Below are 13,220 nucleotides of genomic sequence, written 5' to 3'. Positions count from 1 at the left end.
TCGCTCCTTAATATCGGTCCTTTACTTTCAGAAAGCTCTGAAATGGGCAGCCAGGAAAAAGCACCTGGTCGGAAGTGCATTCAACGACCCGAGTCTCCCGTTGCTAGCCAGAACACTCGTCACTCGGAGCCCCTCCCAGCGCCGCCCTTCCCCGCCCAGCGTCTTTTGGACGTTGTCAGAGTTCCACTTCTAGGCGGAGCCAGTTTAGAGAGAGGCTCTAAGCCACAAATAGGGGCGGGGCCTCCCTAGAGGCCAGTGCGCGGCCGCGGCGATCCACTCGCGTTGCTCCGCCCTTAGGGAGACTCACAGGCACCATGGAGGAGTACCACCGCCACTGCGACGAGGTACCGCCCCTCGGGCACCCAGGAGTGCCCCCTTAGTCTGGCCCGCCTGGTTGCGGGGTCTCTGTTGGGTGGTTTTCTAGTTCAGGGTGTCAGGAAGAATTAGAATTCGTTGTCTTCTGTATCCAGGTTCTCTGCGCGGTCGAGGATCCTCTTTGCACGTCCCAGTCCCTCCCCCACCCTCCCTCATCACCTCCCTTTTTCCCATGGTCCTGAGGGTGGGCTGCTTGTTTCCGTGGGCCAGATGGTTAGAAACTCTGGAGTCTGACACCTAGAGGCAGTTGAGGATGGGAAGGAAAGAGGCCTGACTCGTGAGGCGGGTAGGTGGGACGGCATTAGTTGGTGGGCCCCGCCCGTCTGCCAGGCAGGCTTTGGACCTGTCTTGCAGCTTCCTGCCTCCCTTGGTGTGCTCTGGAGCAAGTGCTGCACAGCTCCTAGGTCTGGGGCCCTGGCGGCACTGCCTCTCCAGCTCTTGGGAACTGTGGTCTGAATAGGTTGGAAGGATGTGCTTTATGGATTATAAGCCCGGTGTTCACAGATTCAGGCTTCCCTAAGCCTTACAAGAATCACAGGATGTCAGTTACCTTCCTGATGGGGACTGGTGACTTTTCATGGAGATTAAGTGACATGCCCCACGTTAAAACTGTCAGAGATGGCAGGTGCTCAATTTGAACCCAGGCCTTTGGTTTAACGCTACAGCTCTTGCTTTACAGTAATTTGGTGGATGAGGCCTGTTGGATTGAAGTGCAACTTGGGACAGTTTGCAATAGCAGAATAGACAAAAATGGTTTTTATCCAGTGTAGCCACTCGCGTATGGTGCAGGGAAATAAAATTGGATAGATAGCGGAGGTGCAGCATAAAAGTATACATTAATAGACCTTTGGAAGGGGCTTCTGACCCAGTGGTAATCTTTAGAATATGCACTTTTACGTAGGTTAAAACACACTTAAATGGGTTCTTTGTTGTTGATGGCCTTCATAAGGTATTCTAATGTTAGAAAAGTGTAGGGGCACAAAAAAATCATGTTTGATTCCTCCATATATCTCCAACAAGGCTGTAAAGAGTTTTTTTTTTCTACAGTACTTCTTAAAAGTGTATATATTTATTAAAAAAGAAAAAATATACGTGTACCTATGCATTTCCCTCCCTCCATGATTCTCAAGTATTAGGTGACTTTCTAAATTGAACTGACATGGCCTTTAAGTCCTAGGCTAATTTTGATAGTAAAGACCTGATTTTAATGTAAAATGATAATTTTCTAAGACCAAAATGTGAGACCTCTTATCATACTCCTAAATAATTAGATTATATTATACATTGGATGTTGGGGAATTTTGTAGGGTAATTAAACCAGTTAAGAAAAACCAACAAATCTTTCTTCAATACTGTAAGTTCAGAATTTACTTGTTTGAAGTAATTTTAAGTTATATAGTGGCTTTTACAAAAATACTAATGTCATAAAGCACCTAAATATGTCTCCATGAAAACAGTCCTGTATTATCTAAACTGTATTGGTTTAGGTTTCAGTCTTATCACATAACCTAGTTCTATACTTGAGAACACTTGGATCTCATTGATAGTTATTGTTAATTCAAGATTCTAACAGGCTACTCCAAAAAAAAAGAAATTTATTGTCAGGCCAATTTAAAGAATTTAAGCGCTACTAATTTCAAATGATCAAGTTATTGTTATAATCTTTAATCTGAAAAGAACATAGTTTGCCAGGGTAAGTTGAAAATACAATGGAAAAGAATTAAGCATTTTTTTTTCTCATGGACCACTTTAGTCCCTCTTGTAGGTGAAACCATTTCCTGTATACTTATGGCACATCTCCACAGCCATCTCATGCTTATTTCCTGAGCTTTACAATACAATGATTCTCAATCTAGGATGTTCATCAGAATCATTAGTGTAAGGCACGTTTCCAAAAAAAGATGTAATTGCCTAGATTCTGTCCTCATCTAATGACTCAGAATCTTCAGGGAGGAAAGTAGAGAACACATTCTGTATTTTATTTTTATTGTTTTGTAAAGTTGAGGACCAAACTTAGGGCCTTGCCAGGCAAGTGTTCTACTGAGCTCAATTCCTAACCCCCACATTTTGTATTTTTAAGGAGTATGATTTGCAGCCTCAATAGACCTGAGTTCCCTTACCAGGATAGTCTCCTATCACTAACACCTGCGTAGTCCAGCTGAGAATATTCTATGTATTGTCATAACTTCAGATAAAAGGAAGCTTAGAATGAAAACAATTTTATCTTGTGTTTTCTGTTTAGGTTGGCTTCAATGCTGATGAAGCACACAATATTGTCAAAGAGGTGAGTTATACATGATCATCTCGAAGCTTGTTACGTTGATGGAAATTTTAAAATTTGATGTTTTGATTTTTCAGTACAAAATTAGAATTAGTATTAAAAAATGAGGTTCAAAATGTTTATTTACTAATCTTTTCCAGGAGTACATCTATGGTTTGTTGTAGGTGGTCCTGAAATAGATGCTTAAGGACTGTGTTAGTCTAGAAAACTGGCTTGTTGATTCCTCAAGTGTTAATACTGTAAAGGTTTATGTGTGCACATGTATAGTATTTTATATAATGCAAAGTATACATAATACATGTATATTAAATGGATAAAAAGATGTAGAAGTGTCTGCCTTGGGACAGTGTGTGCTTATCTAAGCCTAATAAAATAAAAAAAATGATCATTTAGCATCTTTTATATGCTGATATGATAGTAAACAAAATCTTCAGAAAACTATCTGAAACATGAAATGTAGTCCTTTGTCAACGCTAATAGAAAAGAAATTCTTTCTGGAAAGCATTTGTGGCAAAGGAACTTTCATTATTCCAGTGGTATCAATATTGCACTGTGGGTGAGGTAGTTACAAATACTTTAATAGTCCTGAATCATCTTTAATTCTGCCAAGCCCTAGAAAATTTCTGAGCTGGCCCAGAAGACAGACTCAAGTTATGGGTATGACTGTTGGAGCCTGTGTTCTAGCAGGCCCTGACTGCATTAAGTCTAGGCTAGATCAGCTCCACCCTCTGGGCATTGTTCATGTCATCAGTCCTCTATGAGGCAGTACTTCATTTGCCTGAACACTCTTCAGGGTATCAGCTTACCCAGAGCTCATGCAGCTCTGGCCTTGTACACTAGCATCAGTGTCTGAAAGGGCTACACAAGCACCCAAGAATCCTTCTGTATTTTAATAGTTTTGAATCATATATCAGAGCTATGTAGTCCTGGTATATTAAATTAATAGTGCAAATGGTTTCAATACATTGCCAATGTAAGCACACAAATTAGGGAGGTGGAGGTAATGAGAAGAGCAGGAGTGATAACAATCTCATTTTCCAAAGTGACAAGTTGAGAGAATTTCCCTAGTGAGTGGAATATGAAAGAAAGGATACTGGTGTTTTGGCAGAGTATATTTAATTAGTGTGTTATTTCTTTTTAATTAATAGGCTGTTCCTTATCCAAGTTGAGAGCCAGATAAAAAGATAAAGGAGTCATTAGAAAGAGAACACATCACCTTTATTGTCAGTAAGAACTAGGTTGATAGTTGTGGCTAGTTTTACTAACTCCTGTTCAGTTCATTCCTTGGAAGAGGCATTCAAGGGCAAGTCTGAGTCAGCAGAGAGAAACACCTAGGCTTATGTCTGTCATTTGTCTGGATGAAAATGGAAGAAGAGAAGAGAGACCAAGTCCAACATGTTGGGGAAATTGGCTTTTCCAGACAAAAATGATAGAACAATGCTTGTTACCCACCAACCAGGTATCTCATTCTCTATCAAAAGGAATAATTGATGAAGAGGCCAGGAATGTTACAGAAAAGAATATATTGAAGTTGAAATAGTGGGTTCGCTATCATGAGAAAAGAGGGTAGGTTGAAGTTGGCAGGTAGCCTGAGGGAATTAAATTTTCATGTATTATAGAAGCTCTAGCTCTATGCATGTTTCCTATAATTATGAAGTGCTTCATGAATCAGTAAATGGCAATACGAATATTATTTGATGATATGTGAGTAACCCTGAAGGTGTTCTCCTTGGGGAATAGAAAAGGAAAGGGTAGGGTGGCAACTCTCATGTATATGTTAATGTTTCAGTAAGTTGGTATGTGAATTTTAAATATTTGTGAGAACATCTTAAGCAATATAAGTAACCCAATTGAAAATATTTTTGATATAATCTCTTAGAACTTGTCAAAAGAAAGCTTAGCTTAGTTTTTGACAATAATATATGAAAGATGAAACATCAAGAAATCTCAGGCTCCTATGGGTTATTTTGAACTACTTTCCTATAAGCCAACTTGTTTTCCAGCATTGAAACATTTCCATGGAGGCTTTGGAAAGTCTTAAGAACCTGTGCACTATTTTGGAACATTTCAGCCTTTCTTAGACAATAGTTTCAGCAGTGTTCTTGTTTTCCTTATGTCTCATTTTTTTCTGATCTTATGTTTATCTCATTTCTTTTCTGATCTTATGTTTATCTCATTTCTTTACTGAATCCCTCCTCTGAACTCACATGCTAATATATTTATCCTGCTGAACTTTTATGGCCACTCATTTATTGGTAATAGTCATATATTTTAGTTATTGTTAGTAATTGAATTTTCCCAACTCCTAAAATCCCTGTATGAAAAAAAATATGAATCACAAATGAAATTAACTTAGAATTTACCTGAAGTATGTTTTATTTAGGATGCCCTGAGTGTATATCAAAGCCAGTTTCCTTCACAAACAAACTATTGCATAAACAAACTATTGCATATTTACTATGTGCCCATGCCCTGAGTGTGGCCCGGGAAATACATTGTATAGTGGCCTACTGATTAATGCCAATCTGTTAAATTAATATTAGTTAATAGTAATTATCAAGGCTATTCATAATGGGACCACATTCTGACAGTAAGTGCAAGACTTAGAGTGTCCCTATTAGATGACTTGAAAAACAAAATTAAACCATGTGGGCTTTTACATTCTCAGAAAAACCAACTGGAGAGAGGGAAAGGCTGTGGAAAGGTCACCAACTTTATAATGTTAAATCCAGAATGAAAACCCTGTTCCCCAGATTTTTAGGCTACTTTCCCTTCTCTGTCACATTATTGAATTTTCTAAAGCAATTTGAGCCATACAACTTAACATCAACCCCTTTAAATGATTTAAATTCTTTTTTGTTGTTGTTGTTGGTTGTGGGGCTTGAACTCTGGGCCTGGGTGTTGTCCCTCAGCTCTTCAACTCAAGGGGAGTGCTCTACCACTTGAGCCACAGCAACACTTCCGGTTTTCTGGTGGTTTATTGGAGATTAGAGTCTCATTGGCTTTCCTGCCCATGCTGGCTTTGAACTTTGATCTTCAGATCTCAGCCTCCTGAGTAGCTAGGATTACAGGTGTGGGCCACCAACGCCCATCTTGGTATTTTATTGTTATTAAAGATTTTAGGGGCTGGGAAGGTGGCTCAGTGTTAGAGCACTAGCCTAGAGCTGAAGAGCTGAGGGACAGTGCCCAGGTCCAGAGTTCAGGCCCTCCCGACTGGCAAAAAAAGTAAAAATAAGAAAAGTAAAGGTCACACAGTAGATATAGGCAGAGCTGGCCTGGAGACCTGGGACTGTGATACCAAAGCCAGTTGAACAGGGATGCAAATAATCACTATAGGACATCATTTGGCTCTCTTTTTCAAGAGCTTTTAAAAAAAATTTACTTTAATTGGCAGGTGTGCTAGTTGTTTTATAGCAAAGTCATCATGTAGTATGAATAGTAATAAACTTATATATGATAATTATGTTTTAAAATTACTCCTTTGTAGAAACAAGTGAGTAATCTGAGCCCCACTTCAAATCCCAGCTGTTTCAATACCACCACTCTTTAAGCAATTATCACCATTTTTAAATCCCTTCCCTGTTTTGTAATCCTTTTATGATATGACTTATCCTATGATTAGTCTTTCTTATGTTATAAATAGTAGAGTTCCTTTATTCATCTCTCTGATTAAGTTCTTTACCATGGGGACCTTGGCATATTTATCTTTATATGATCCGTAGTAGTTCATAGAGTGAGGTAATAGTTGTGGAAAGGCTTTGAAAACACATAAACAATTATAAATGAAACAATACTTACTTAGAAGGTGCTTGTTTTCTGGGATCTCATATTGGGGTGTACTTTGAATAAATTATTGGTCATATTTGTTCATTTTGGCTGAAGGTCTTATAATCTGCTCTTTTCTAGTGTATAGATGGGGTTTTAGGCGGTGAAGACTACAATTACAACAATATCAACCAGTGGACTGCAAGCATAGTGGAGCAGTCACTAACTCATTTGGTTAAGTTGGGGAAAGCTTACAAGTACATTGGTAAGTCAGCATCTTTGGCATTAGTTCACATATTTTCTCCTTGTGGTTTTCTCTGAATTTTAAGAATGTATATGAATGATAGATATTATATGTGGCTATTAATAAAGTAGAAAGAACTTCTGACTTATTAATCTAAAAATAATATATGTAGCCCAAAGTGTGGCTCAACTGACAGAATATCAGCAGTGAGCCAAAGTAACAAGCAAGAATGCAAGGCTCTGAGTTCAAGCCCATGTATACAATACACATTTGTGTATGTGTATATGTATGTCATATATATGCTTATATATGTGCATATATACATACACAAATATATCTGCTAATACATGTATACATATGTATATAATATGTATGTACCTATGCTATTACCTAAAAGATGGAGGTGTTTCACTTCTCAAAAGCAGTTTGAGCTACTAGTGCTCAGTAGCAAGACCCTAAGTCCAATCATCTGCCTGGTAGGAATTCCATGCTTCTGTATAAGACTGTGAACTTCAAAGAGTGGCTGAAAAACTAAAATATTTCCCTTTAATATAGTTACCAATGATTATACTGGAGTTCTTCAAATTGATTGGATCCTGCAGTGTTAGAATCATGGTGATCGATAATCAAGATGATCAACTGGATGAATTTTTTCCTGTTTTTTTTGTCCACTGTTAGAGATCTGAACACAAAGCCTTCCATCTTGACTATTTATAAATGGCCTCATTTCTGTGACTTTATTTGCAGTGACTTGTGCTGTGGTCCAGCGAAGTGCATACGGCTTTCACACAGCCAGCTCATGTTTTTGGGATACCACTTCTGACGGTAAGTCAGGTCACACAGAATCAATATTTCAGCAAAGACAAATAGTACTTTTTGTGTGTATGTGCCAGTCCTGGGGCTTGACATCAGGGCTTAGGTGCTGTCTCTGAGCTTTTGTGTTCAAGGTTAGTGCTCCACTTCTGACTTCTGGTAGTTTATCAGAGGTAAGAGTCTCACAGACTTTACTGCCTGGACTGCCTTGGAACTGTGATTGTCAGATCTCAGCCTCCTGAATAGCTAGTATTTCATGCATGAGTCACTGGCACCTGGCAAGAAATATGTCTTTTTTTATCAAAAGCTCATTTAACATTGATTAAATTCTGAAAAGACTTTTATCAATAGTATTGCTTGGTATCTAATTGAGTTATGACATCATACAAGTATGCAATGTGAACAAAAGACACTTGAAGAGATGGATTAAAATAAGATAGGTAGGGGATGGGGAAGAATGATGGGAGGAGTAACACTGATCACAAAGCATTGTACACATAACTGGACAGGTCAAACTGAAACCCCTTTGTACAACTAAAGATAAAAATAAAAAGAAATAAAAACACCACCCCCACCATAAAAAATGTGTATATATATTCCCCACCCCATTGTAATTTTAAGGTTTTACTGATCTTTCAAAGTCCTTCTCTTGTATATTTTCAGGAACCTGTACTGTAAGATGGGAGAACCGAACCATGAACTGCATTGTTAATGTTTTTGCCATTGCAATTGTCCTGTAACCAACTAAACAGGATGGGCTAAAGCCAGAAATTTAAGAATTTGTCAGTGTATCCTTTCTAAACAGCTTAATAGTTACTTATTCATGTGCTAGGTGATAAGTGTGCAACATGCTTCAAAGCTGTAACAAAACTGAATATTCTAAGCAAGTTAGAGGATTAGCTCATTCCACATGGTGTCATTTAAATATGAAATTAATGAATGTTAGCAAAAAATAAGTGCAGAAATGTGGCATGACATAAAAACAAAATCTTATATTTACACCAGTTTTTACTAACATCATTAATGTCCCTAAAGAACTGGGAAAATACATTCAGCTAATACAGTTATCTTTTAGCTAGAGAATTCAACAGGGATATAAATATGTGAACAAAAAGCTGCAAGGATAAATGTGCAAAAGATAAATTAGTTATTAACTTTTTAATTTCTTTCTTCATTTAGTTGCACACAATACAAAATGGGAAGTAGTTTTGTTCTTTTTTTCTATCAACAAAGTTTACTGTAGCCCTTATGGTACATCTATTTTTTTTAAAAAAGCATTCAGTTTCTTGCATTTAAACTTGAAGTTGAATTAAAACTGATAAACCCAAATTTCTCAGTTAAGCAAAATTATAGTATATGATGAACCATGATTCAGACAACTGCCTTACAATCCACTCATTCCATGTGGAACAAACATTTGTTGAATGCCTGTTGTGAGCATATTTCTCTGCTAGGCAATACAGTTATCAACATGCTGTTGGAATGTTAAGTTTCTTTTGGCAGCTGTTCAGTTGGAGAACTAGTGTTTATGTTTGAAGAAGAAAAATTGAGTTGTTTGACAAGAGGGAGAAAACGTGAAGTGTGGTTATTCATGTAGATGGAAGCAAAATGAAAAGCACTTATTGATGACAGAATTGTAGATAGAATTTTAAGAGTTGCTCTTAGTAAGTTTCAGTGCACAACACATGCAGCTCTTAGTTAAAGGCCTTATTATTCTTAACCATCTATGTGGTAAATTTTATCATGGCTTTAATTTAAACTCATCTGTAAATAACTTAATAAGAGACTTATTGTGTGGGGCTCAAACTGAGTGGAGTAAGTGTGAATGAAAAGTATACAATCATTAGCAGGTTATCTAATATCTCAGGGCTTATGAAACATATTTAAATTTATTAAGAAAATAAAAGATAAAAAATCAGGGTACACCACTGATCACCAAATGCGAAATCAATCTGCTATTTAACCTTGAAGACAAAATCGATCTCTCCTATTACCACCAACACCAATACATGTAGAAACTGGAGTCATGATTCACTGACATTTTAGGGAAAAAGTAACGCTTATTATTAGTATTGACAGTGTTAAGACAGTATCCTTGTAGGAAGACTATATGCATGGTTGATACTTTGCTGAATAACAAAAATTGTTCCGTGTTTAAGAAGATGAAGACAATGCAAGGATATGGTTTAATGAATCTGTGGTTTTGACATATCAGAAATTTTAAGTCATTATCTTTATGTTACTTTATGCTGCTGGTTTTTGTGCCCCTGGAGATTATAATAATGACCAAAATATCTGTGCAGTAAAGGCTTATTTTTTATTATTGTTGTTGATGCCTGATTTAAAAAATTTAATCATATCTCATGAGCTTGCTATCTACTCTGTTTCTAGTTAAGATATAATAAAGATTATCTTCCTGTGCTATACTTTTGCCTCTGGTTGATCATTTAATAGCTAAATAAATTTCATTGTGCTTACTCTTAATTTATTTTTCAGGCTGAGTGCTGGTGGCTAATAATCCCTATAATCCTGCTACTTAAGAGGCTGAGATCTGAGGATCAAGGTATGAAGCCAGCTTAGGCAGGAAAGTCCATGAGACTCTTATCTCCAATTAACTACCCCAAAAGCTGTAAGTGGAGGTATGGCTCAAGTGGTAGATCACTAGCCTTGAGCAAAAAAGCTCAGGAACAGAGCTCAGGCCCTAAATACAAGCCTCAGCACACACACAAAAAAGAATTCATTTTTCTTTTTTATCCAGAGTCTCACTATATATCTTAAGATAACTTGAAATTTGTGATACTCCCAGAGTGCCCAGATTCCAGGCATGTGCCACCATACTCAGCTTCTATAACAAATTATAAACAGAAGAAATGGGGGGAAATAAATATGGAACCAAATAAATATATTGTTGCAAACTAAGCACTGTAAAACAGCAACCTGTGGGAAGGCTGAGGTAGAAATATTCCAAGTTCGAGGCTAATCTTGCCACACAAAGACTTCAAGGCTAGCCTGAGCTACATAGCAAGACCTTGTCTCAAAAAAATAAAATAGCAGTCCAAGTCCACTATTAATAATTAACACCTTCTGTTTTATGAGTTTTAAGACAAAATGTCCTGTTAAAAAAGTCAGTGTAAACATATTCTATAATTTTTAGCTTTTAATAATTATTTTTGGAAAAAATGTTGTCCTACTTATCAACTTGCAATTGAGTTGTTGCTGTTTTTTTTTTTTTTTTAAATTAAAGACTTTACCCATGTAAAATTAGGGTATTCACATGTAAGTACTAATGCAAATCTTTGTAAAGCTATAATTTCATGTTTGTAAAGTACTGGAATACCGCCTAAATGATGGCAACATCTTATTACATTTTCTCTTGTTAAAAAGTGCTTTTCTGCTGTTTTTCCCAAATTGAGTGTTATCTAATTATGAGTCACTGAGTTTATTTTCACTACCTGCATTCATCTTTACATTTTAAGAGTAAGATAATTAGGATTGTATTTTCAAAGTTTGAGCAAAAATATTTGTCTAAAAAAGTGTGAGAAAAAAAAAATCAGTGACTTTGTATAGAAAGGTATTTATAGCAGATCCCAAAGCAAAGGAGAGATGAATTGGAAAATCCTCTCCATGTGTTAAAAATCTTTCAAGAGGAATTTGTTTTGTAAACAAGACTAAAGATAATGATGAGTCTAATGTTGAGCAATTCTGTAAAGTTCGCTTTCCCTATTCGTGAAATTCTTGGTGCAAGGATCTTAAACATTGATCCCTTTATACCACATTTAGATGGCCAGATTCGAAATGAGTTAACCAGAAATTCTAGCCCACCCTGACTATTTGTAAACTCTGGTCTGACTTAATGTCACTCCTTGGATATGTACAACATATTAACAATTTAACCCTGGCTAGAAATACCTCTAATTGCTTCCTGATGAATGTCTCTTCCCCAAGTGGTTTCTAAGGTTCTTGAGGATAATAAAACTGAGACTGCATATGGACCCTTGGAACACCACTAGCATCATATATATGTTCCATAAAAGTGGTGAGAAGTGGGTGACCACCCCCTTTCAGCATCCTTAAAAGATGAAAACCCTATGAGAAATGCCTTCAAAGTTCTCCCTATCCAGGTCAAGCAATATGCCCTGATAAAAATCAGGTCATATGTCCAGCACTGTCACTGTCATAATCTAGAAAATTCAATACATTGATTCTCTTAAATAAGGATGGCCAAATGATTAATTGTAGCAAGGATATAAATATACTTAGATTGGAAGAGTTTTCTTGAAAGTACATCAGATGTAGAGGAAAGTGCTTTCTATTTCAAACAAAAATGAATACATTAATGAAAGGTGGAATGAGTACTGGATACTTGGGTAAACAATAATCAACTATATCAACTGCTATTTTACAAATAAATGCTCTGTCACATTATTGAAATATAGAGTCTCCTTAATCTAGTTTCCAGTTTTTTCTTCTTTCAATAGAGAGATGGGTAAGAAATGTTTGACTTTCTCCTGCACTTTTGGGAAGCAACAGTTTCCTGTTGCTGCTGTAATTTGGTGCCCCCCCAAACCACATACATCTGCTTACAGTTTTGGAGGTCAAAATTCCAAATAGTTTTAGTAGATTAGAGTCAAGGTGGTATTCTTGAGACTCTGTCCTACTAGTTTCTAGAGGCTACTTGGATTCCTTGGCAGGTGATTACTTCCTGCATCTTCAAAGCCATCAATTTACCATCTTCAGATCTTTTCTCTGATCTCTGATTCCTGTTCTGTCTCTGAACCTCATGCCTCCACTTTTTTTCCTTATTAAGAACCTGGTGATTATATGCGCACACCCAGGATTTTATCCTATTCTCAAGATCTTTAATTACATCTGGAAAATTCTTTTTGCCAATAACATTGGCACATTCCAATGATCATGATGTAGACAGATGTTACTCTGTCTCTTATAACTTAATCACCACATGCTACTGAATATTGGCACACTTGTACATCATGTGTCAGTAAAATTAGTGAATAGATAAGACATTAATGAGTTGGGTAGTACATGCTCTTTCCAAAAAGGAAGCTATGTCTCAGTACCAACCATTGTCATCGTTTAGAAACAATTACTCAGAGGTATCCAGTGTTCTAGCTATTAAAATATCAAATATGAAGATGTGAATAATTCTTCCATGTTGAAATCACAGTATTATTCAACACTGATGTTTGTTTAAGGAAGCTCCATCAATAGTATAATCCTTTTAGATTTTAGTTTTATTGGTTGGTTGTGTTGGGTTGGGTTGAAGCAGAGTTTAGTCATGTAATCCAGGCTGGCCTCAAACTCCCAATCTTCTTGCCTATGCCTCCTGAGTACTCAGATTATGTATATGTCCTACTACTTCTGGCTGTCTTTAGTTCAGCATCAAGTAGGAGTCACGAAAAAAATAAATTAATATCAATATATTATCATTCTGTTCCCTGGGGACAACTGTTTATTCTCATATTAAACTCCAAAATTAGAATTGTCTCCTAGTTGAAGGCAGAAACATTCTCTTGGGAGCTTACTACAAAGGGGAAGGGAAGAAGCCCCACCACCTCCCATAGAAAGTGTGAATGAAAGAGAAAAACATACCAGGAATGTTCTATTAATTGAGGCTGCACATGGAAAGAAAATATGAGTGGGGGTTAGGGACTTTTTAATATTTAATACCGATTCAGACTTTTGAAAACACTGTACTCAGCATTATATGTACCAAAGTAAACA

At 36.9% G+C, this 13,220-nt stretch overlaps 1 protein-coding gene across 1 annotated transcript; it reads left to right on the top strand.

The window, feature by feature from the left end:
- The first annotated feature begins 265 nt into the window (after positions 1–265).
- Dynlt3 (dynein light chain Tctex-type 3) lies at positions 266–9,904 on the top strand. The gene is made up of 5 exons (XM_042702437.1): positions 266–344; positions 2,618–2,659; positions 6,563–6,686; positions 7,413–7,490; positions 8,142–9,904. The coding sequence occupies exons 1-5, from the start codon at positions 315–317 to the stop codon at positions 8,216–8,218; spliced, it is 351 nt and encodes a 116-aa protein (XP_042558371.1). The 5' UTR covers positions 266–314; the 3' UTR covers positions 8,219–9,904.
- The last annotated feature ends 3,316 nt before the right edge of the window (positions 9,905–13,220 follow it).

This window comes from Dipodomys spectabilis, unplaced genomic scaffold (assembly GCF_019054845.1).
Source record: "Dipodomys spectabilis isolate Male_0828 unplaced genomic scaffold, ASM1905484v1 ptg000324l, whole genome shotgun sequence".
Taxonomy (NCBI): Eukaryota; Metazoa; Chordata; class Mammalia; order Rodentia; family Heteromyidae; genus Dipodomys; species Dipodomys spectabilis.
This window is presented reverse-complemented; position numbering and strand designations above follow the sequence as displayed.

What these genes read in the sequence shown, in the direction of transcription:
- Dynlt3 (XM_042702437.1), top strand. Translation starts at nt 315, where the DNA reads ATGGAGGAGTACCACCGCCACTGCGACGAG. An exon ending in CACACAATATTGTCAAAGAG is followed by an intron (nt 2,660 to 6,562) that starts GTGAGTTATACA and finishes GCTCTTTTCTAG; the next exon opens with TGTATAGATGGGGTTTTAGG. An exon ending in GAAAGCTTACAAGTACATTG is followed by an intron (nt 6,687 to 7,412) that starts GTAAGTCAGCAT and finishes CTTTATTTGCAG; the next exon opens with TGACTTGTGCTGTGGTCCAG.